Source organism: Giraffa tippelskirchi, chromosome 1 (genome assembly GCF_054371585.1).
Source record: "Giraffa tippelskirchi isolate mGirTip1 chromosome 1, T2T-mGirTip1v1.2.pri, whole genome shotgun sequence".
Classification (NCBI taxonomy): Eukaryota; Metazoa; Chordata; class Mammalia; order Artiodactyla; family Giraffidae; genus Giraffa; species Giraffa tippelskirchi.
In genome coordinates, this window is record NC_137275.1 from 158886847 (window position 1) to 158913187 (window position 26341).

Genomic DNA, 26341 nt, shown 5'->3' on the forward strand with positions numbered 1-26341 from the left:
CTTGGCTACATTTTAGTCAGGCTTCCAAGTCTTCTCTTAGGCCCATCTATGTACTTCTTTGCAAAATAATTTTAGCAAGAACCTCTTACCCTTGATATGCGATCAGGTTCCTTATCCTCCACCGTCTCCCAGATGATTTCTGATTTACTGTGGCTTGTCTTCAACATGAATCTTGTTGGGTCGGTTTAGCCAGAATCCCTTACCCTTGATGTCTTCTCTTAAGAGTTTTCCATCCACTGACCCCCACCTAATTCTCGACTATAAATTCCCACTTGTTCATGCTCTATTCAGAGTTGAGCCCAATCTCTCCCCTCCACTGCAGAATCCCATTGCAGTGGTCCCTACAACTGTCTATATGGTCCTAGGTAAAGTCTGCCTTCCCAAATTGACAAGTATCATTGAATTTCTTTTCTTTAAGAAGTCCAGTTACCACTGGGTCCAGGATTGTCCTTTAAATCCAGGGATAGTTTTGAGGCTGGGCTGTAGCCTAGAGACAGATAAAATCCAAAGCAGTCCCAGGAACTCAGGGGCACTTGCTAGCTCTTTAAGGAACCACACTTGTTTTTTCACCTCTGGAGGAGGCTTGGATGAGCTGGGGTGCTGGCTCCTGACCAAAGCAGTAACAATCTATTAGAATTTTTTTTTTAAATAAAAACACTGCAAAGGAAGAAGTTGCCGTGGGCTAAACAATAGCATATTTTAAAAATAAACACCCGAGGGTAAAAGTCTCCTCTGAGAACTCTCTGATTAAGCTACCACCCACTAGAGAGCAAAATTTCGTGACAACCTCTCTCCACCTTGCCATTAAGTTGTCAGAATTAACTCTGTTATTGGAAGGTTTTTTTTTTCGTCTGGCATTTGATGCTGCTTCATAATTGTGAATGGACACATCATCCAAGCAACTCATTGTTGCACTGAGGCATCCTCTTATCCAGATGACTCCTGTCTCTTTCACCAGCAGAGGCCACTGGCATAGAGACAAGCACAGGCTTTGGTGGGACACCCTAGGCTCAAATCCCAGCCTTCTCCTCCCAGACTCAGTTTCCCCATCTATCAAATGGAGATTTTAAATGTCTCTGCCTCCTAAAGGGTAACTACGAGGAGCAAAGTGAACCATGGCATCTTGCATAACAGTTGTTCTGAGGGTTAGAAACAATATCTAGAGCACGTCTAGGGCAGTAACCAGAACTTAAATTTTACTCAGTCAATAGCCTCCATTACTGCTCAATGAAATGATCAATATGAAGTGTGTCACTGAGCACACAGAAGGCACTTCACAAGCGTTAACTCGTTCACCCCACACTCCTGCCATAATCACGTGGCCACTGAAGAGATCTTTTTAAAACATAAATCAGGCCATTTCACAAGCAGGTGCAAGCCTCTAATGGCACTTAATATAACACAGGAAATCCTTACCCAGGCTAACGAGGCCCCAGGGCAAGGGCTCCTGTCTGCCCTGCAGCCGGGTCCACCAGCCCTCTTCTAGAGCCGACCGAGCTCCCTCCAACGACAAGGCCATTGCCTAGGCTCTTTCCTCTGCTGGACTGTCTCACTCTCCTCTTCTTTTAACTGCTTTTAAGTCTTTTCCTCGGAGCCCTTCCCTGAGTCTCCAGGCTGAATCAGGCTCTCCTCACTCAGCATCCTATTCATACCATGTTTCACAATTATTACTAATGCACTCCTTATTTAATGTCTGTCTTTCTCATTAGACTGTAAGCACCCCAAGGGCAGGAGACCTAGATATCTGCCTAGTCACCAATGTTCACCCAGTGCCTGCACATGGGAGGAACTCCATGAACATGTGTTGATTGAAAGAATAACCAAATCATCTACATATGGCTACCTGGCTCCAGGCAACTCTTCCCAGGCTCTGGTCCTCAGACAGCAGAAAGTTCCAGAATAGAACTTGGGACTCTGCATCAGTCCTTGGTGCTGCCCTTATGACCTGTGTGATCTTGGAAAACAGGCTTAATCTCCCTTCAACTTCCTGTTTCCTCATCTCTAAAGAAAGAGGCAAGTTCCTACTTATTTTCACTGGATAGCTCCGAGGATTAAAAAAAATAAGTTCATTACTTCCCCAGAAAAAACAAGGCTAAGGGCAGGCTATGCTCTCACTTTGTTGATCCAGAGCAGCCTGGATTAATACTCCTGGGATGTTAAAAGGGAAAAAGAAAAAGCAGAGGAGAGCATGCAAAATATATTTCTGTGCATACTTCCACTATGACATCAGTTTTTCTTCAGACATTATTACAAAGAAGTCCCTTTCAATAGGTTCTGTCACCTCCCAGACTATTCTGTGAAGTTAATAAAATTAAACTGGTTCCCAGCAAAATGAACTAAAGGCTCGCAGCCTTTGTCAGCAGGTCCACATTTGATGTTCAAAACATCTGTCAAGGAGCAGCAGGCGAGTCTCCTGTTTCTTCAGCAATCCAGTAACTGTTTTAACATTTTTTTTTTTTTAATATCATAAAGGAGAGTGCTATTTGTATTTGGGACCAATTTTTCATAAGACCCAATGAGCTTTTATAGGAGGCATCTTGTTCAATAAGCATTAAACACACCTCAGAGGATCTGAGGAGCTCAGCTACTCTCTTCAAAGCCTGTGCTTTGACATTGGGATAGTGAACAGCTCAGAGGGACTTTTCTAGCTTTCTAACACAACCTAGTTATTATTGAGCTCTCTCTTTGCTTCTCCTTATCTCAAAAAATTGGTAGCTTGGGTCTCTGGGTTGAAGCTGCTTGTTTGCTGGGGAACTTAACATGCGAGGCAGAGCAAGCCTTTTCCTAGTGTTTTCATTTCCAGCATGAACGCACTGTGTGAACTCACCTGGGTGGGCTTGGTTCTAACATTGGCCCTGCAGGTTCTGATGCCAGTGTAGGGACTGTCTAGAAACTTCTGATAGTATCGGACAAAAAAGAGTAAATTAACAATTTTTCTCCTAGGCCTAACTGGTAAAATCTAGTTTTAGCAGGAACCCTGCTAAGTCAGTTTAATCAGAGCTCCCAACCCCCAATATCTGATCACTCTCCATATCTAATCAGGCTTCTCATTCTCCATCACCCCTGGGTGCTGGAGGGCAGTCCTAGGTGCTGCCCTTATGATATGTGTGATCTTGGAAAACTGGCTTAATCTCTCTTCAACTTTCTGTTTCCTCATCTCTAAAGACAGAGGTAAGTTCCTACTTACTTTCACTGGATTGCTATGAGGATTAAAAATAAGTTCATTACTTCCCCAGAGAAAACAGAAAATAGCACTTTCCATGCACCATGACATATTAGGGATAATGATAATACTATGTCATAGTGCATGGGTGGTATCTGATTACCCTGGCCTGTCTTTACCAAGAATCCTATTAGATCAATTTAGCCAGAATCCCCCTTACCTCTGACGTTTCTTCACAATAATTTTCCATCCGCTGATCCCGCTACCCAGGTCATTGGCCATCATTTCCCATTGGCTCATGTTGCATTCATCTGGACCTGAATCCACTCTCTTTCCTCCACTGCAAAGTCCCACTGCAGTGGTCCCTCTACCTACTGTGACAATCTGGAATAAAGTCTGCCTTACCATCTTTGAGTGTTACTGAATTTTCTTTTAAACAATACTTCCCCACTGAAAGCTTGTTCAGGGCGTTCCTTGGAGAGAATGGCACAGGTGGGAGTCCCTGCTCTAACCTGTTTCCCCATGCCTACAAGCTTATGTCCAGAATCCCCAGGAAGGCAGACAAACCCCATGAAGCCATGCCCTCACCTTCCATTCCCTTGCTTCCTCCCTAGGTTTGCAGCCTTCCAGTCAAAGTCTCACTGTCCTCTCAAGATTCTATGCCTTCTCCTATTTTCTTCTGCCTGGAATGCCTGCCACTTCATCTGATTCCTCTCTCTTCTTCAAAACTCCACCCAGGGTCCCTTCCTGTGTCCTCATTCCCACAAAGGCTTATCACACAGCATTGCAAATATAGTCTCCTTTTCTTGAAGAACTGGACATCTCTTTGTGCCTTGTGTGCCCAGCATACAGCCTGGGACATTGAAGATATGAATGAATGAACGAATGTCTTCCAGATCCATGTATTCAACTTATGAGATTCCTTAGAATCCCTGCATGATTTCTCATTTTTTCTTAACAGGAGAAAAATATACACATTTATTTAATACAAGTCTTATGTGACATAGAAGCCATCATAAAGAATTAAGTTCCAAAGAAATGATGAAAGTACTTGCTTTTATATTAGGTTGACAAAGAGAGGCAATTGTAGAACAGTGACTAAACTATATGAGGCTTACTCTTTTTTTTTTTTTTTAAAGAAAAAAAACCATGTTAACTCAGTTGAACAGAGCTGTGAACCAGTCTAGTACTTGTTTAGGAAGAAGGAAAGCTCATTCATGGTGAACTCTCTGGGCTTCACTATGTCAGAGACTGAAGCAGGGAATATTTATCTCTTGCCATTTTTCTCTTTGTTACTGTGGCAACAAGTGGCACATTCATTATGGGAACTCCATTCCTTATGTACACAATGTATCCCTTCCTTCTTTGGAGAAAAGGCACTGTAGAAAACCAATTAATATAATAGGTCTTCTGGGTTCAACAGCTGTGTTCTAAGGCAACAAAAATTTCTGGTCTTAGGGAAATGCATAATTTGCGTGTGCAAAGTTGTTTAGGCCATCTTATCTTCTTGGTTCCCAATTAAGGTTGGGAAAAAATGAAGGAGGTGTTTCTGGAGTGCAGGTAGAGTGCAGTGGTTCTAGATGGGGCAAATTAAGTAAGATGTTCATTCTCAACCTGTATGATTTTAAGCTCCAGCAGGAAGTTTTAAATTTATAATCATCTTGAATTGGCAGTTTTCATAGAGACTGAACTATATTAAAAACAAACAAACAAAGAAACAAAGACCAATGTTTCAAGAAAAGCAAGCATACTTTTCCCCCATAGCTGAAGTTGACGATGGATGCTCTTTGCTGCCTAATAGCAAGCTGTACAGCCAAATGATATGTGCATCTTCGCCTCTTATACCCTCTTGCCAACAAGGGACTCACGGACCACCAGAAGACCTGAGGTCCATGACCAGGTGGGTGGAGGAAACATCAGTCCCTCACAGGATTAGCTTGTTTTCACACGGTTAACCAGTGTTTGCTGAATTAAACTGAACCTGTTTCAGGAGGCACATGGGATGATTCTTTCTACTGGAGGTGTGGATGGCTTCCCGGGACACAGCCACTTATGAGTAAATGAATATGTATTCTTAAAAAAAATGCCCTCCCCAGCCTACACAGCACAAGGATGTCACCTGCAAAATCTGAATTTAAAAAGAGAGGGGCCTCCAAATACCTTGAGATGTCACTTTATCTGCTCCGTCCTCCATTCTTCAGCGTCTCTTCAGGGCATTTACACTCACCGCTTGGTATGAGTAGCATTTTCTCTGGATGTTGGTTTGTCACTCAGATTCCAGCTCAATTACTGTATCTTGAGAGTTAGAATCTAGTCTTATCTTTTATTTTTCCAGAGTTCAGCTGCCAGCTGGCCTCCTATTCTTTTTTTATTTTTTTGTAAATAAATGTTTTATTGGCAATGCACCCAGGCCCAATCACTGACATATTGTCTATTGCTGCCTTTCTGTGATACCCAGTTGGAGAGTTGGACAAGGACCATATGGCTCAAAAAGTCTCAAATATTCACTTATCTGGCCCTTTATAAAAAAACTTTCCAGATTCTTGCTTGTAGGGAAACCTATTCACACATATATTCTGATAAATATCATTTGTATTTAAGCCTTAATAAATGCTGTTTAAAAAATAAAATAAAATAAATGCTGTTTATCTCTAAGCCTTAGTTAAACCCCAAATGGAAAACCTCTGCCCCTGGAGGTGAGATCAGATTGTTGTAGTTCCAGCTTCTGCATCAGGGGAGTAAGACAGCTTCCTGTGGGGATGCTTGGGAAATCTCTTGGAACAGGAACCAAGGAGCCGTTTCATTCCTGTGCTGGCAGCTTCCATCACTGTAATTTGGGTATTAAAGAAAATGTGACCTAAATTTAAACTCACTGGCTGATAAGACCTGGGTCAGGATTTCCAGAGCCACACTTCTCAGGCATGTTCATAAGCCATTTCCCCTGCTATTTCACTGGTGGTGGGATACAAATACAACTTACAGACCTTAATGCTCATGGGGTCTAAGTGCAGATATTCTGCGTGTGGCATGGGTGTGTCCTTCAGGATGTAAATTAAGGGTAGGATTCTGCTAGTGCCTAAATTATCTGCCTCTAAAAATGCCTTGAGATGGTGTCCATTGTGCCTTCTCTGTGTGTGTGTTAAAGCAAATTCCAGACATTATGTCATTTCCATCCCTACATAATCCTATACACTTAAAAAAAAAGAGAACAGTTTCTTACATGATTAAATGCCACTATCAGCACTATCAACAATTTCTTTTTAAAAAAAATTTTATTTGTATTATGAATAACAAGCTCTCTGTTAAATTAAAACCTTTCATTTATTTATTTATTTTTGGCCACACCACACAGCACGTGAGATTAGTTCCCAGACAGGGATCATACCTGAGCTCCTGCCATTGGCAGCACGGAGACTTAACCACTGGACTGCTGGGGAAGTCCCTCAGCAATTTCTTGATATCACCTAATAACCAGTCTATATTCAAATTTCCTTGATTAATGTGATGGCTTATCACATGAAGAGAGATTCTTCCTGTTTAAAAAAAAAAAGCTATAAAGTAGTTTTATGTCAGCAGAGGCTTTGATGGCAGAGGTTTTGTTACTTTGTAAATTTGGGAAGATTATGCATAAGTACAGATTATTCATCTCAGGTTTTACTGTCTCTCTGCCACTAATTTATGTATCCTTAGGGCACTCACTCAGCTCTCCCCCTGCTTCCAACATGTATTCTCCTTTGTCCTAATAAATGTATGAAATAAGCCCTTGATCTGCTGGATTTATAAAGGCTTTTGAAACTTGAAAGCTGCTCTTCCCGTATATTTTCCACAGCCATCTTCTGCTTCACCCTCCTGGCTCTGTGCTGAGTTGGGAGGCTGAGGATCACTGCAGGGTTTGGGGGAAGGACCACACACCAGGTTAAGGTGGTGCTGAGCTCAGGGGCAGGGGGCAGAGCTGGGGAGCGGAGGGGCAGGGAGACTACCAGAGGCAAGGCTGGAGGGGTACAGAGCAGAATCCATCCCACCTACTTCTTCTGGAAGGAATGAAGGGAAGAAGGAAGGAAGGAAAGAAAGGGAGGGCAGAGAAGGAAGGAAAAAAGAAGAAAGAAAATACAAAACAAAAAAACACAAAAATAATGTGTGTTTGCCTTGAAAACATAAAAGAAAGCTCAGTGATCATTTTTTCTTACTAACTGAATCTAATCATTGTTAGCCATTTGGTTTTGGTCCTAACTTTTAAAAATGTATATAAATTTTAATAAAATTTGGATTGTACACAATATCTTATCTAATTTATTTTATCCTCCTACTTTATATTGTAACAGGAACATTTTCCACCTTTATTAAATATGTTTCCAAAACAAAGTTTTTAATAGGTGCACAGAACCCTAACTTATGGGTATAACATACATTCAGATTGCTTATAATTTATCACCATTATACAAACAAATATTACCATGAACACCCTTGTACCTAAATCTTTGAACCTATCTCTGATGATTTATGTTAAATTCATCAGAATAGAAATGCGAGGTGGAAAGATCAGAACATGTTCCAAACTTCCCCCCAGAAAGTTTGTTCCAATTATACAGTAACTGAAAGAGTGATTGGGCCTGTTTTCCCATAACCTTGCCTTAGTACTGTTATCATTTTTTCCTTTTAATCTGAAAACTTAAAACACAAATTATCATCATTGTACCCATTCCTGCTTTGTTCATGTCCTTTGAATCTTTGACCATTTTATCACTTTATGTCAAAAGGATGGGTAGTGTTTAACTGGGGAGATTTGGCAAGGGAAAAGTGTAAAAATTTCCAGATCTGTGCTACACCTTCAAAAAGCAGCTGGGCTATGCAAGTGGAATGCAAATTATTTTCCTAGATTATTTGCAAGGGTGAGCTAGCATCTGAAACAGACTGCAAAAATCTTACTTGTTATCAAATGCCAAGTACATATTTTCAGCATCTAATATTATCCAACTAGTATATTCACACAGTATCTTTACCTTTTCTTATAAAATCTGGCTTACTACATGGGTTTTGGATTTGCTGCCTAATCTGGATGAACTTTCCATACCTTCCTCCACAGATGTAAGTATCAATCACAAAGTAGTTTATGAACCTTTGTGCAACTGCATGCAAAATATAGTACATATGTACAACTTTGAAAATTTTTCTTGAGAGAGAGTCCAAAGCTTTCATCATGTTCTCAAAAGACCCTAAGAAAAGATTACAACTCTTTGATATGGAGAAAATTCTAAGGGTTTATAGAACAGCCATCCCCACAGGAGAAGGCAGGTAATGTGAATGAGTAAAGTGGATGAGGTATCGGGCACTAGGGAGTGACAGGAACTGTGGCATCTCACATGCATTTGCACCAACTAAACACAGTAGCTATTTCCCAGCTCCAAACCACTATGGTGTGTGGGGAACTGGCCCCAGTGTTTCCTGATCTTATTTTTTTTCAGAAAAATCCAGAAATATGGATGTTTACATGAAGTCTTCCAAATTTTAAATGCCTCCAATAATTTGAAGTTAAACAAATCATCATTATATGGTACAAATGACTGGTCTGCTGATTTAGCCCTCTGGCTGCAGGCCCTAAAAGAAGCCAGGCATTTCAAAACATAATTATATTCTCTTTAGATCTGTAATAAGCCAAGAACACCAAGACCACTTAAGAACTAGGCTTCCAATGGACTCTGGTCTGATTGGAGTTTGGCACTTCAAAAGTTCAATGGCTAAATCTACAGCTGAAGCAATGCAGTTGCTGAAAGCAGCAGACCCTGACACCCATCCACCCTTCCCCCAGCCAATGTCCAGTACTCTACAAAGATCAGTCCTACATCTCTTTAGTGGCAGTAGAGAAAAATGTTCTAGAAGAGGATATGTCAAGAACCCTAATTGCATGGTTATATAAAACTGTGATTTTCAAGTTGGCAACAGTAGCAATTGCTGCATTTTACCTACTGCCAGAATGAGGAAAAGACAAGAAAGTATGGAAGGCACAGAGGAGCTAACCATACCCAGACAAATGACATTTTTATAAAGCCAATTAATCTCTACCTACATAAGTGAGTGTGTTCTATAAAGATACCCTGCAACATAATAATTCATAAGGGAAAAATCATTTCCAAATTCAAGTGTGTCACAAGTTCAGGTTTAAAAACACCAGGCTTTTGAAATATGGTACCAACCCGTCATTAAACCTTTGCTGGTCCCTGGGCAGATTTCCAGGGCACGTATGTAGTAGGTTCTGAACTCTGTGGAGGAGTGGAAGTGAGTGAGAAGAGGGGACAGAGGACCCTGCAGGCTGAAAGGGTAGAGGCAGGATGGCTGCAGCTGAGAAACAAATGAGTAAACTACAGAAAACATGATCCAAACTGACAACCACATTTTGCCTGAGGATGCTGGCTGACATGGCAGTGACCAAATATTCCTTTTTTATTTTTCCTTCCTCACGAGACATTCTACAGCTGGTCAAATGAAGATCTGAACTGTGGTTGACAGTGCTACAGGCAGAGCAATGCCACTTTGTGAATAATGAACTATTTCACTCAAGCAAATATATACTTTCCAAGGTAGGTATATGTGTGTGTATGGTACATTAGATGCATTTTGATTTTTTCCTTGATAAGAAAAGAACAATTCAGGTGATTAGATGGCTCCTTAAATAATCACAGAGAACATCAGTTTTCTAAAGGTACCTGTAATCATGCTGGATACAATTAATGGTAAAATGACGAGTTTCAGCATTCTCATCAGAATTTCTCCAGGAAAGGAAAAGTAGAATTTCTCCAGGTTAGATAGCTTGCTGTATTCTCGAACCAAGACTCCTATAACAATCCCTAAGAAAAACAATGATTGGGAAGAAGAAAGGAACAACATTAGAATTTTTTTGTATAAATTTCTATGAAAAAATATCCCCCAAATACAATTTTTAGTGGCAAGAAAAATAATTTTGATGATCTCCCTTGAGTTGGCAAATATTAGACTTAAAAAACAAATTGCATTTTAAAAGGTAATGAGTAAATCTGTAAAAAGTAAAATTCATGTGAAAGCTTTTTTCACCTCCTTTCTTCCCCTTCAATTATATTATCATGACAAAACATCAAAGAATACTGTGAGAAGGAAAAAAAAAAGTTCAATCTTAGTCAGCCCAATATAACAATTGTTTTACACACCACTTTTATTGTCTATCTATAGACATCTTACATATTTTATACTTTACATATCAGTTTGTATTTTTCTCATATTCTTTTAATAAAATTTTAGTAATACTCTTCTCTTTTTATTGAAGTACAGTTGATTTACAATGTGTTAGTTTCACAGCAAAATGATTCAGTTAAACATATTTTTCAGATTACTTTCCCTTATAGGTTATTACAAGACATTGAGTATCGTTTCTTGTGCTATATGGTAGGTTGGTTATCTATTTTAAATATAGTAGGGAAACGTTCAATATTAAGCAACAGTATGCATTCTCTGAAAGTTTGCCTTAATACAATGTCAATATGAACTCTTTCACTTGTGAGATGACGCTGACAACTAAAAATCACAAATTTTAAGTATTTCTTCTTTATCTTCTTCCAAATGGTTCTAAGAACATCCAATTGCCCTACTCCACCCTATTCCCATCAACTGTCACTCCCTACTACCTTCTATTAATCAAGAAAGAAAAGGGGTTGGGATGACTCACACATCTTTTTTTTTTCTTCATCAACCTCTGATGGATGACATGCTAATTGGAAGTAAAATGACTAGAGGGCAGGAACATTCAGCAAAGATATAACTGGATATGTTAATTTGCAAATGCAAATAATTAGTATGTGAAAATTTAGAGTTATTTGGGTACAGTTAAGAACGCTAGAGCAAATGAAGAGATGTGCATTATAATCAACAGTAGAGTTTTCATTTAAATTCTGGTATACTTCTCATGCCCGCTGTGCTGTGCTATGCTTAGTCACTCAGTCGTGTCTGACTCTTTGCGACCTCATGGACTAGCCCGCTAGGCTCCTCTGTCCATGGGGATTCTCCAGGCAACAATACTAGAGTGGGTTGCCATGCCTTTCTCCAGGGGATCTTCCCAACCCAGAGATTGAACCCAGGTCTCCCACATTGCAGGCGGATTCTTTATCATCTGAGCCACCAGGGAAGCCCATAAGTAACCTTATATGAAACATTTATAAGTTACATTAGATAAATAACCTTATCTTTAGCTTTTATTTTCCTACATATTCCACCTTTGCCTTGATCTCTATTTTGTACATACATTACTGAATGTATTTCTGATCAGCCATTTTAAATTATTTTTGGAGCAAACATATACACATAAACATTTTTGAAATTGCAGTTAAAGCAAACAAAAAAACCTCTATTTTTTATCCTTTTTGGTACAGATTTCAAAACTTAAGTGTTAGAGATTCCAGAATGGTTAAGAACACCAAGGATTCAAAATATTTTAAGCAAATATTAAAAGCATGTTGTGTTTACTACTTACTTAATTACCTATGTTCAGCTGTTCTATACGGAAAGTAAATATATTGTTCTGTAAGGATGCTCTGTGAAGCTCAGTACTTTAAACAAACAAACAAACAAACAGAAAAACCAGATACTCTCTCAGTATTCAGGTTGCTTCAAGTAAAATTTTGGCTTGTATGTCAAAGAAAGCTCTGTATTTAAAAATAAAGGAGATGTGTCTGTGCTTAAAAACCAGGCACAAAAGCACTCTGTTGGGTAGCAAAAGAACCCATGTGCTCCAATCTTAGGGTTTATATTACCAACGATTAACTGTGCCTCTAATCATCTCCACCCCAAATGAATGCAAGGCAGTTAGAAAGAAATACACTTGCTATTTTTCAGCCTTTAATCAGATATGGGTTTTTAATGGTAGAGATAAAAGAGTCTCCACAAGGAGTCGTTTAAAAGCAATCAAAGGTGACAAGGACAATGAATAAGTTACTGTATTTACTAATGAAAGCTTTCTATCAAGCTTGTTCTTGAAGTTGAATATCACAAATTATATTCCGATATTTGTTGACTGAAAGGAGAATACAAACACCAACCAAGACTTGGAAAAGCAGTTAGGAGATTCTCTCTGGGCCAGAAATGTCATCCCAGGACCCTCAAGAACAAAAAGTACTGGTGAATGACCTCAGCTAGGAGTTAACATTTGTGAATGTATGTGCTACACCTTGGTCTCAAACACATTTGGAAAAATGAGATGCAGGATAAGAGAAAAATCACTGGAAGATTTGCCAGGTTCCAAGATGAAGCCAGGACTTCACAGTGCACATCCCTCCCTACCCTTTTCCAGAGTCAGAATCTTGGAATGGATGAAGGAACATGGAGAGGTTTATCCACAACCAAGGGCTGCTGGGATTTAGTGCCCACCCAGGGGTACACAGGTCAGATGCACATGGTAGGGCCACTCCCAGAACCAGGGAAGATGAAGCTCAAGAACCTTCCTGAATGGCATATCTATACAGAGGCCTTCAGCGGGTCCAGGAAGTAAGCCCAAAGGTACAATTGTTACCTAGATGGCTGTAGCCCTTTAATTACCAGGAACTCATTCTTGGGCTGCTTTTCCCCACATAGGCGGGAAGATCCCAAGCAGGTACTAAGATGGTTGGGAAGTATATGGTGTTAGAAGAGCAGGCTCGAGTTCTGGTTCCACCACCTACAAAGTACATAAATTGGGTCATGACTTTAACTTCTCCTGTTGTCAAGTGGTGGGATTGGCGGTAGGGCAAAAGGGCTGCCCTCAAAGGTGCCTTCAGAGGGCCAAGGTGCTGTGATCATCTCTGAGCCTTAGTGTCCTCAATTTTAAAACAGGATCATAAAACCAGCTCATTGGCTCCTGGAGAGCTGGCCATGTTTTTTACATAAAATGTAAATACACTGGTAAACAAGGAAGGAGAAACAGGGAGGAAAACAAGACCATAGCTAGAAATTTCTTCTTCCAGTTTAAAACCTTAAGCTTAAAAGAGAAGATATGGACTTCTCTGGTGGTCCAGTGGTTAAGAATCTGCCTGCCAACGCAGGGGTAACGGGTTCCACTCCTTGTCCAAGAAGATCCCACATGCTGCGGAGCAAGCCCATGTACTACAACTAGTGAACCTGTACACCCTAGAGCCCATGCTCTGCAACAAGAGAAGCCACCGCAGTGAGAAGCCCAGGTACCACAACGAGAGAAAGCCCACGTGCAGCAACAAAGGCCCAGCACAGACAAAAATGTTGTTTTTTAAATAGAAAAGATACACAGGATGTCATTGCTTCACGCCCATGTTGTCTCAAACAATTGCCAGTCCAGTAGCCCTATTTTGGAGGTAATGGGGTGATTTGTTTTCCTGCAAAGTTTATTTAAAAAATATTGTTTATAAAATAATTCTGGAGATCAAAATAAAAGGTCATAAATAATTAATTACACCGACCTATCCACTCCTTTCCCCTCACCATTTCCCAGGTCCTACCCAAACTTTGTTCTTTTTTTTTTTATCATCTTTTATTTTTTTTAAATTAATTTATTTTCTATTTTTTAAATTTACAATATTGTATTTGTTTTGCCATACATTGACATGAATCCACCATGGGTGTACATGTTTTCCCCTTCCAGAACCCCCCTCCCACCTCCCTCCCCATCCCATCTCTCCAGGTCATCCCGGTGCACCAGCCCCAAGCACCCTGTATCATGCATTGAACCTGGACTGGCGATTTGTTTCACATATGATAATTTACATGCTTCCATGCCATTCTCCCATATCATCCCGCCCTCATCCTCTCCCATAGAGTCCATAATACTGTTCTATTTATCTGTGTCTCTTTTGACTTTGTTCTTATGCACGTGTTTTTGTGTTTTTTTTTTAGTACTGCAATCTAGCAGATAACTCAACATCCTGCTCTAGTAAATACTGTCCAGCAGAAGAAAATAACTAAGTTTAATTTTAAAAAAAACAAAAAGAAGCAGAATCTTACCACGGCCCTTTCAACAAAGAATGGGAGCAGTTTGCTAGAGCTGTCAGGCATCAGTGTATGGTGAGGGAGCAGGGGCAGGGGGCAGCTGGGGGCTGAGGGCAAGAGGCACAGGTCTCGTGCTGTTCTTCCGGCAACATACACTGCCTGGGTGGCTAGCGGGGCGGAGGGAGGGGCTTTCCTCCTCAGTCCAGGATCTGGCAGCTGAATCAGTGGCTGTGAAGCCTGATTTGTCCACAATCAAAGGCACTTGTGGAAATCCACTCCCAGCCAAGAGTGAGTCCTTAGGGAAGCCAGTGTGGCCTCTGAAACATCAGCTGAAAGATACCACCCAGAGTTCACAGGGACTTCACGTTCTCCTTCTGGCTTCACAGGGGCACTACCCAATCTTAGTTCTTATGCACATGTGTTTTTTATAGTAATAAAAATTAATCTGGGGATAGTAGCTGAATTGCATTTGATTCAGATTTATAAAAACAGCATTGTTCCTGTTTTAGGGTACTTGCAGAAAAGAGAGTAAAATCTTCTGTGGTTTTTAATCAAAGCCCCAGAATAGTTCTCTGGTTCACAGATTGAATCTGTCTTGATTAAATAAGAACTACTGGCAAAGGAAAATACATTTTTAATTACCACTGAAATAGTTATCTAGCCATTCTGTATGTTATGCACTATTTTAAGCACTAGATTAAGCCCCTCAGGAGTTAATCTGAGTGTTGATAACCAGAAAATAAAAAGTATGGGATGAATAAAGTTATTAACAAATGGCTTGGCATACACTGAGCTTCCTTGGTGGCTCAGTGGTAAGGAACATGCCTGTCAAGGCAGGAGATGCAGGTTCTATTCCTGGGTTGGGAAGATCTCCTGGAGAAGAAAATGGCAACTCATTCCAGTATTCGTGCCTGGGAAATCCCAAGGACAGGAGACTGGCAGGCTACAGTCCATGGGGTCACAAAAGAGTTGGACTTAGTGACTAAACAACAACAACATGCATACTCTGAATAGATAGGAGGACGGTTTCTCTATCCTATACTTCCACTGAAATATACCTGCCCCCTTTTCTCATCTTTTCCTTTGGAGCTGAGTAGCTTCAACAATATAAGCTCTTTACATGAACCATGACACAAAACACCGATACCCCTGTGTCTGTAAAACTTTTATTTTTAAGCCTTAAAAAATATATTTACTGCATAAGCAATATTCTAACAACTCTACTGGAAATCAAAAGTGTTAAAAATTTACCCACAATCTCATCAACTCAAATATATGTAAAGTGAAATTGTTTTCATTTTTCATATGCTACTGAGTTGGCCAAGCAGTTCGTTCCGGGGTCCTATATTTCAGTTTGCCAACCATGGACTGAACTCAGGATACAGCAGTAAAAGCCTGGAATCCTAAACACTAGGCCACCAGTGCTGCACCCAGCACAGCAGGTAGGGATCGAAAGCAGTTGACGTACAGTTTGGGAAAAAGAAACTCGAGACAGAATTAAAGTTTTACAGATGGGATCAGGGGACTCAAAACCTCTCGGATCAAGAGCCCTGTTTCTCGGAGCCGCATCACTTTTATTTAGTGTCTTGGCAAGCAGAAAGTATCTGTTGTGTTAGTGTTCCTGGTCACGTCTCCCATTTTATTGATTACTTTAAACTCTCTTTGTTATTTTCTTGAACAAGGTCTATCACCTAGCTGGAGGTCATAGACCCGCATATGCCTTGGGAAAACATCTTAGTGTGTGCACAAGCAGCGTTCTGAACTGGCGCTGACCCGGCGTTCCAAGGTCCACACTATGTTTTCCCTTAGCTTAGCAGGGCATGACGACCCCAACTGATCAACCCGATGTATTTCGACTTGGGTTATGCTGTATTGCTATATTTTGCTTTTATTCTTTTTGCATGGTGATTTTCTCATGGCTTAGACAGAGCAACAGGCAGCTGACTATTAAGCCCTGCAGACCAGGGAACTCCCCTAACTGAGTTTTCAATTCCATTGTCTCTAAGTTTCATTTCTGGAAGTTACTGTATCCTTTTCACAGTATCATTTTTCTGTTTCCTAGTTTCTCTTCCATCTGTTTCTTTTTTAATCATGTTAAACATATTTACTACATATTCTTTCAGCCTGTTACATCATGTCCAGTTTTTGTATTCTCTTGCTTGTGTCATCTCCTTGTGTGATTTGTAATTTTTGATTGTAGATTTGTCTTCTGGGAAGGGGGCTGGCTTTCCATGGTTGTGAAATTGTCCCTATACATAATAGGATACCTGTTTCTCCTGGGAGTTCAGGAGTTTTAAGGTCATGAGGAAAGTCCTATATTCTGTGTTGGTGTAAATTTAGATCACACAACCAGATAAGTATGTGTCTGAGTTTTAATTTTCTCATGGGTGCCTCTCTTCCTCTTTACTCTTAGACATGGGCAGAAGGCAGCTTTCTTGAGCTTTCCCTGGGTCACAGGGTAAAATTTTTCTGGTCTTCTTTCCAAGCAAAGTGAAGTGACTCGCTCAGTTGTGCCCAACTCTTTGCGACCACAGGGACTATACAGTCCGTGGAATTCTCCAGGCCAGAATACTGGAGTGGGTGGCCTTTCTCTTCTCCAGGGGATCGTCCCAACCCAGGGATCGAATCCAAGTCTCTCACATTGCAGGCAGATTCTTTACCAGCTGAGCCACAAGGGAAGTCCCTTCTTTCCAAGGGTAGGGCCAAATTTTGAGGTTTTAGGCTTTGTGAAGAGTAATGATACTTGTATGGGCCAAGATCTTATCTCTTCTCTATGTGGATATTAGAACCCCTATCCCCCATCACCAAGGGCTATAATTGGCTTTAGACCTTACTATCAGGTTTTGTTTACACTTCAGGTTTTGTGTTCCCTTTTATTTCTGGTACATGGGAATTTTTCTTTCTTTCGAGTTTGGGTTACACATTAATTTGGAGAAGGGTATTATATTTCCATGTGTTTGGGATGGTAGGATTCATCCACATTAGCTCAACTACCATATTACTAGATGCTACAGCACCATCAATTATTTATTCCTTACCCTTTCCAACATGTCTATTTTAAGATGGATAAAGGAGTGAGTGGAGATTAAAGTTGAAAGTCCCACCATATACAGTAAAGTTCTTGCTATACTAAAGACCTGATACACTGATACTAAAATAATTATTGCTCTTCCAAGAACTCCTATGTAATCTTGTGGGATCAATTAACCAAAAATCATTTACAGACCACCTATTCCTGCAACACACTGGACAGTGGGAAAATAGAGATAAGAGTAATGCATAATCAGGGGGCCTTTACATGATGAAATGCATGTTAGTCTCTCAGTCATGTCTGACTCTTTGGGACCCCATGGGCTGTAGCCCACCGGGCTCCTCTGTTCATGGAATTCTCTAAGCAAGAACAGTGGAGTGGGTAGCCATTCCCTTCTCCAGGGGATCTTCTCAACCCAGGGATCGAAGCTGGGACTCCGATATTGAAGGCAGATTCTTTACCGTCTAAGCCACTGGGGAAATGAGGCATGTTAAATCACATGAGACATTTTGAGGGAAGAAACTAACTCAGCACCAACTGTTTAGGAGGCAGGCTTTGTAGTCAAGACTATCTGTGTTCAAACCCTGGAGTCACCATTTTGTTAGCGGTGGAATTTCAGGCAAAATACTGATCATGCTGCCTGTGCCTCTGTTTCCCCATCTGTAACAGTGGGCATAGGAAAATATCAATCTCAGAGTCATGGGGAGATTTTAAAATGAGACTATACAAAAAGTGCTCAGAGTAAACAGTGCCTGGCTCATATAATAAGTATTCAAAAAATGTTAACTATTATTCTAGGTTATATACTCCTAGGTTTTCTCCTGAAATCCTCAAAATGGTTGTAGCTCTCATAGGTGAGTCATGGTCACAGAGCTCAAAACAGTAGGGTCAGGGGTTGAGGGGAGAGAATCACATAACATATTTTTAGCGTGACTAAATTTACAAAGTTATTCCCTTAGTCTACAGTGTTTATTCTGGTAGTGCAACATTTCCTTTTATCTTATAAATGAAAAAAAGCTTTAGGGTTAAAATAACACCTAAAGAACCCAAGAAATGCACTGAATATAATGTCTGTTCATTTCGATAGCACTGGACATCACTGAAATAAAAGTCTCAGAGTCTGGGTAGCACCAGAAGAAAAGGCATTTGAAATTCTTGATTCTTCCAAAATAATTTTTATTGTGATTTCAATCACCTAATTAAATTCTGCAAATAGTTACTGTCCAAGGGATGCTAGGCCCAGTGGTGGTAGTAAAGATATAAAAACTGACGGTGTAAGACCTTTTCCCTCAAGAAGCTTGCAGTCTAAAGAGAGCCAATCACAGATGCAACTCAGCAGAGGGGGAGTCCAGGTGGCCTAAGGACTAACGATGCAAGGTGGGACCTGGAGCTGTGGGAACACACAGGGAGGTAGGGCAGAAGGACGAGAAGAGTGAAGAAGGCTCAAGAGTAAACACAGATAGAGAACTATTTCAGGATTTCTGTGGAAATGTTTACAAGTCTGAGAGCACTTCAGGGAAATGCTACTTATCTTTCTTCATCCAGCAAGGAAAGGAAGCCGCAGCCAGTACAGCTGGCATCAATATCCCACGGGCCAACCCATGGAGCCATGGAATGGAGGAGGAGGGCTGTTCAGACACAGAGACTGAGTAACCATGTGAGGTGAGCAGCCAACAGGGAGACTGGGAACTGAAGACCTGCTTTTCTTCAACTTCAATGTGCGTACACTCACCCAGGGATTTTGTTAGAAGGCAGATTGCACGTCTTGAGTAACAAAGAGGTAAGTGAGCCTGGCAAGAGCCTCCACGAGACCTGCAGTAATGGGTAGAATCTGCAGGTAGTAACCTGCAGAATCCAGCTTGACAGAGTGGAAGGACCCTGCTGCCGGCCTCAGGCCCAGCACCGTGAGGGCTGGCTCCGACAACACATGCGCAAGTGGAGCTGCTCCGTGTAAAGGCCCTGAACACACAAAACTGTTCCTGCCGACTCCCAGTCTCACTTAGCCACCTTCTTCAACTCTGGAGTAAAAGCTTCCTATGAAGCCAGCTCACAGTGGCAAACTCATCTTGACTACAAGAAATGAGCCCTAGAGGCGGGGCTAAGATGGCGGAGGAATAGGACGGGGAGACCACTCTCTCCTCCACAAATTTATCGAAAGAACATCTGAACGCTGACCAAACTTCACAAAACTACTTCTGAAGGCAGGCAGAGGACGTCAGGCTTCCACAAAAACTGCGCATTATCTTCAAAAGAGGTAGGAGAAATTATAAAAGATAAAAAGAGAGACAAAAGAGTTAGGGACGGAGACCCGTCCCGGGGAGGGAGTTGTAAAAGAGGAGGAATTTCCAAGCACCAGGAAACCCTTTCACCGGCGGGTGTGGGGGAGGATTTTTTATCTCGGAGGGCAACGTAACTGGGAGGAAAAAAATAAATAAAATCCACAGATTACGTGCCTAAAGCAACTCCCAGCAAAGAACCCCAGACGCTCGCATCATCCGCCACCAGCAAGTGGGGGCTGAACGGAGAGGAGCGGGCGGCATTGCCTAGGGTAAGGACCGGGCCCGAGTGCCCCGAGGGCAATCTGAGGGAGCTAACGTGAGATAGTAACCTAAACTGTGGGACAGCGAGAGAGAGAGAGAACTATCCCGCGAAAAGCCCAACTCTAAGGCACTGCCGGCCCGCTCACAGAACAAAGGACTGAGCGATACCAGAGGAGAGCTAGCCGGCTGCGGACCGCCCCATCCCCCGCCGGACACAGCGGGCAGGCGGGGCCCGCCAGAGCCGGAAAGGGGCAAACTCGGCTCCAGAGAGGGCACCCCCTACCAAACTGCAAACAGGCTCCCAGTTTCTAAGCAAAGACTGCCTGAGATCCCGGAGGGTCGACAGCCGCCGGGAGGGTCGCAGCCAGAGACCAGCTCCCCAGAACCGACACAAAGCACACCGGAGCCGGGCGCGCCCGTAAACGGAGGCGGGGACCAGGGAGGTGATAAGCCGCACCACCCCAACAGGGGAGAGCGCCCTCGCCAAACTCCTGGCCGCCTGGGCAGCCCCGACCGGGAACGGCACAAGCCGCGGGCGAAACCCACAAGCCGCGGGCGAAACCGAGTCTGCGCCTTTGTGGAGTAACCGGGAGCCTGAACCTGAGCGGCTTAGACCTGGGAAGTGCACGCAGCTCAGGGCCCGCTCCCTGGCCGAGTAACCTGAAGCCTGAGCAGGGTAGACCGGGAAAGCACACACGCCGTGAGCGGGGGCGAACCCAGTGCGGCCGAGACACTGCGAGCTTACCACACACACGCCAGAATTGCAGTGTTCCTTCCTCCCCACAGCACGATTGAACAAGCGAACCTAAAGAGATCACCTCCACCGCTTTGTTGCAGGGCGGAAATTAGATACTGAAGAGATCTCCAAACAGAAGCCAAATAAACAGAGGGAAGCGCTTTGGAAGGGACAGGCCAGCAGATTAAGATCACTGTAGTTAATACCGACTGCATTGAAAAGGACCTATAGATCTTGAAAAGTATAAGCAGGAATAAGGATCTATCTAAAACTGAGCAGATCCCACACTGCTCACAACAGCTCCAGAGAAAGTCCGGGATATATATATTTTTTACTATTATTATTTTTTTTTTAATTTTTTTTTTAATTAAAAAAACAATTTTTTTTCCTCTTCTTTCCTTTTTCTTCAAGTCCTCTATTACACCTTTAACTTTCATTTTCATAACCCACTATTAACTTGCAAAAAAAAAAACCCTATTTTTGAAGCAAACTACATACATATATCTTATACCTTTTGTGTTTTCTTTTTTTTAATGTTTTTTTCCTGTTCTACATTTTTTTACTGTTTCTTTTTTTACTGTTTTACTGTTTTTTTTTCTTTTTACACTGTTTCCTTTTTTCTTTCTTTTTTTTTTTTTAGATTGTAAGTTTTATAAGAGTCTAACCTCTACTCTAGATTTTTAATCTTTGTTTTACATATTTGATATCAACTTTGTACATTTAAGAACCCAATCTTTAGGACCCATTTTTACTCAGGAGTGTGATCACTGGCCTGATCACTCTCTCCCCCTATTGATGCTCTTTCTTCTCCCTCAGGGAACCTCTATCTCCCACCCTCCTCCTTCTCTTCTCAACCCAATTCTGTGAATCTCTGAGGGTGTTCTGGGTACCGGAGAACACTTCAGGAACAGGATACTGCCCAGATCTCTCTCTCCCCTCTTAATTCCTCCCTTTCTACTCATGCTCACCTCTGTTACCTTCCTCCCCCCTCTCTATGTATCTCTGTGAATCACTCTGAGGGTTCCAAACTGTGGAAAGCACAGAGGGAAGTGCTTACTGGCTAGATTGCTCTCTCCACATTTGAATTCCCCTCTTCCCCTCCTGGTCACCTCAACCCACCCCCCCCCACCTCATCTCTCCATGTAACTCAGTGAACCTTTCTGGGTATCCCTCACTGTGGAGAATCGTTTCACCATTAACCTAAAAGTTTTATTATTGAGGCTGTATGGAAGGAGAAGTCTGGAGGCTACTGCAAGAATAAGACTGAAAGCCAGGGGAAACATTAATTAATAAGAGACCATCCAATAGCCTCCATAAATTCACTGAAACCAAGCTCCACCCAAGAGCCAATAAGTTCCAGAGCAAGACATACCACGCAAATTCTCCAGCAACGCAGGAACATAGACCTGAGCATCAATATACAGGCTGCCCAGAGGCACACCAAATCCATAGACATCTCAAAAATTAATACTGGTCACTCCATTACACTCTAGAGAGCAGAAATCCAGCTCCACCCACCAGAACACCGACACAAGCTCCCCCAACCAGGAAGCCTTGACAAGCCACCTGTCCAACCCCAACCGCAGTGAGGAACCTCCACAACAAAGAGGAACTTCATACTACCAGAATACAGAAGGGCCACGCCTAACACAGCAATCTAAACAAGATGAAAAGACAGAGAAATACTCAGCAAGTAAAGGAAAATGAGAAATGCCCACAAAGCCAAACAAAAGAGGAGGAGATAGGGAATCTATCTGAAAAAGAATTTAGAATAAGGATAATAAAAATGATCCAAAATCTTGAAAGCAAAATGGAGTTACAGATAAATAGCCTGGAGACAAAGATTGAGAAGATGCAAGAAATGTTTATCAAGGACTTAGAAGAAATAAAAAGGAATCAATATAGAATGAATAATGAAATAAAGGAGATAAAAGACACTCTGGAGGGAACCAACAGTAGAATAACGGAGGCAGAAGATAGGATAAGTGAGGTAGAAGATAGAATGGTGGAAATAAACGAAGCAGAGAGGAAAAAAGAAAAAAGAATCAAAAGAAATGAGGAAAACCTCCGGGACCTCTGGGACAATATGAAACGCCCCAACATTCGAATCATAGGAGTCCCAGAAGAAGAAGATAAAAGGAAAGGCCATGAAAAAATACTCGAGGAGATAATAGTTGAGAATTTCCCTAAATTGAGGAAAGAAATAGTCACAGAAGTCCAAGAAACCCAGAGAGTTCCAAACAGGATAAACCCAAGGCGAAACACCCCAAGACACATATTAATCAAATTAACAAAGATCAAACACAAAGAACAAATATTAAAAGCAGCAAGGGAAAAACAACAAATAACACACAAGGGGATCCCCATAAGGATAACAGCTGATCTTTCAATAGAAACCCTTCAGGCTAGAAGGGAATGGCAGGACATACTTAAAGTAATGAAAGAGAATAATCTACAACCCAGATTACTGTACCCAGCAAGGGTCTCATTCAGATATGAAGGAGAATTCAAAAGCTTTACAGACAAGCAAGAGCTGAGGGAATTCAGCACCACCAAACCAGCTCTCCAGCAAATGCTAAAGGATCTTCTCTAAACAGGAAACACAGAAAGGATGTTTCAACACGAACTCAAAACAACAAAGTAAATGGCAACGGGATCATACTTATCAATAATTACCTTAAATGTAAATGGGTTGAATGCCCCAACCAAAAGACAAAGGCTTGCTGAATGGATACAAAAACAAGACCCCTATATATGCTGTCTACAAGAGACCCACCTCAAAACTAGAGACACACACAGGCTGAAAGTGAAAGGATGGAAAAACATATTCCATGCAAACGGAGACCAAAAGAAAGCAGGAGTCGCAATACTCATTTCAGATAAAATAGAGTTTAAAATAAAGGATGTGAAAAGGGACAAAGAAGGACACTACATAAAGATCAAAGGATCAATTCAAGAAGAAGACGTAACAATCATAAATATATATGCACCCAACATAGGAGCACCACAATATATAAGGCAAATACTAACAAGTATGAAAGGGGAAATTAACAATAACACAATAATAGTGGGAGACTTTAATACTCCACTCACGCATATGGATAGATCAACTAAACAGAAAATTAACAAGGAAACACAAACTTTAAATGATACAATAGACAAATTAGATTTAATTGATATTTATAGGAGTTTCCACCCCAAAACAATCAATTTTACCTTTTTCTCAAGTGCACATGGAACTTTCTCCAGGATAGATCACATCCTGGGCCATAAATCTAGCCTTGGTAAATTCAAAAAAATTGAAATCATCCCAGCCATCTTCTCTGACCACAATGCAGTAAGATTAGACCTCAATTACAGGAAAAAAACTATTAAAAGTTCCAACATATGGAGGCTAAACAACACGCTTCTGAATAACCAACAAATCACAGAAGAAATCAAAAAAGAAATCAAATTATGCATAGAAACGAATGAAAATGAAAACACAACAAACCAAAACCTATGGGACACTGTAAAAGCAATACTAAGGGGAAGGTTCATAGCAATACAGGCGTACCTCAAGAAACAAGAAAAAAATCAAATAAATCAACTAACTCTACACCTAAAGCAACTAGAGAAGGAAGAAATGAAAAACCCCAGGGTCAGTAGAAGGAAAGAAATCTTAAAAATTAGGGCAGAAATAAATGCAAAAGAAACAAAAGAGACCATAGCAAAAATCAACAAAACTAAAAGCTGGTTTTTCGAGAAGATAAACAAAATTGACAAGCCATTAGCCAGACTCATCAAGAAACAAAGGGAGAAGAATCAGATCAACAAAATTAGAAATGAAAATGGAGAGATCACAACAGACTCCACAGAAATACAAAGGATCATAAGAGACTACTACCAACAGCTATATGCCAATAAAATGGACAACTTGGAAGAAATGGACAAATTCTTAGAAAAATATAACTTTCCAAAACTGAACCATGAAGAAATAGAAGATCTTAACAGACCCATCACAAGCACAGAAATCGAAACTGTAATCAGAAATCTTCCAGCAAACAAAAGCCCAGGACCAGACGGCTTCACAGCGGAATTCTACCAAAAATTTAGAGAAGAGCTAACACCTATCCTACTCAAACTCTTCCAGAAAATTGCAGAAGATGGTAAACTTCCAAACTCATTCTATGAGGCCACCATCACCCTAATTCCAAAACCAGACAAAGATGTCACAAAAAAGGAAAACTACAGGCCAATATCACTGATGAACATAGATGCAAAAATCCTTAATAAAATTCTAGCAAACAGAATCCAACATCATATTAAAAAGATCATACATCATGACCAAGTGGGCTTTATCCCAGGAATGCAAGGTTTTTTTAACATCCGCAAATCAATCAATGTAATACACCACATTAACAAATTGAAAGAAAAAAACCATATGGTTATCTCAATAGATGCAGAAAAAGCCTTTGACAAAATTCAGCATCCATTTATGATTAAAACCCTCCAGAAAGCAGGAATAGAAGGAACATATCTCAACATAATAAAAGCTATATATGACAAACCCACAGCAAACATTATCCTCAATGGTGAAAAATTGAAACCATTTCCCCTAAAGTCAGGAACAAGGCAAGGATGCCCACTTTCACCACTACTATTCAACATAGTTTTGGAAGTTTTGGCCACAGCAATCAGAGCTGAAAAAGAAATAAAAGGAATACAGATAGGAAAAGAAGAAGTAAAACTCTCACTGTTTGCAGATGACATGATCCTCTACATAGAAAACCCTAAAGATTCTACTAGAAAATTACTAGAGTTGATCAATGAATATAGTAAAGTTGCAGGATATAAAATTAACACACAGAAATCCCTTGCATTCCTATACTCCAATATTGAGAAAACAGAAAGAGAAATTAAGGAAACAATACCATTCACCATTGCATCAAAAAGAATAAAATACTTAGGAATATATCTACCTAAAGAAACAAAAGACTTATATATAGAAAACTATAAAACACTGATGAAAGAAAGCAAAGAGGACACAAACAGATGGAGAAATATACCGTGTTCATGGATTGGAAGAATTAATATAGTGAAAATGAGTATACTACCCAAAGCAATCTATAGATTCAATGCAATCCCTATCAAGCTACCAATGGTATTTTTCACAGAACTAGAACAAATCATCTCACAATTTGTATGGAAATATAAGAAACCTCGAATAGCCAAAGCAATCTTGAGGAAGAAGAATGGAACTGGAGGAATCAACCTGCCTGACTTCAGGCTCTATTACAAAGCCACAGTCATCAAGACAGTATGGTACTGGCACAAAGATAGAAATATAGATCAATGGAACAAAATAGAAAGCCCAGAGATAAACCCACGCACATATGGACACCTTATCTTCGACAAAGGAGGCAAGAATATACAATGGAGAAAAGACAATCTCTTTAACAAGTGGTGCTGGGAAAACTGGTCAACCACTTGTAAAAGAATGAAACTAGAACACTTTCTAACACCGTACACAAAAATAAACTCAAAATGGATTAAAGATCTAAACGTAAGACCAGAAACTATAAAACTCCTAGAGGAAAACATAGGCAAAACACTCTCCGACATAAATCACAGCAGGATCCTCCATGACCCACCTCCCAGAATATTGGAAATAAAAGCAAAAATAAACAAATGGGACCTAATTAAAATTAAAAGCTTTTGCACAACAAAGGAAACTATAAACAAGGTGAAAAGACAGCCTTCAGAATGGGAGAAAATAATAGCAAAGGAAGCAACAGACAAACAATTAATCTCAAAAATATACAAGCAACTTCTGCAGCTGAATTCCCGAAAAATAAACGACCCAATCAAAAAATGGGCCAAAGAACTAAACAGACATTTCTCCAAAGAAGACATACAGATGGCTAACAAACACATGA

General features: G+C 40.8%; 1 protein-coding gene across 1 annotated transcript in view; it reads right to left on the reverse strand.

The window, feature by feature from the left end:
- The window catches only part of SLC1A1 (solute carrier family 1 member 1), an 83064-nt gene that overhangs the window by 26452 nt on the left and 30271 nt on the right, over positions 1-26341 (reverse strand). Inside the window, exon 2 of the mRNA XM_081502267.1 lies at positions 9865-10005. Within this exon, the coding sequence (XP_081358393.1) occupies positions 9865-10005 (141 nt within the window). The remainder of the gene's footprint in view (positions 1-9864; positions 10006-26341) is intronic.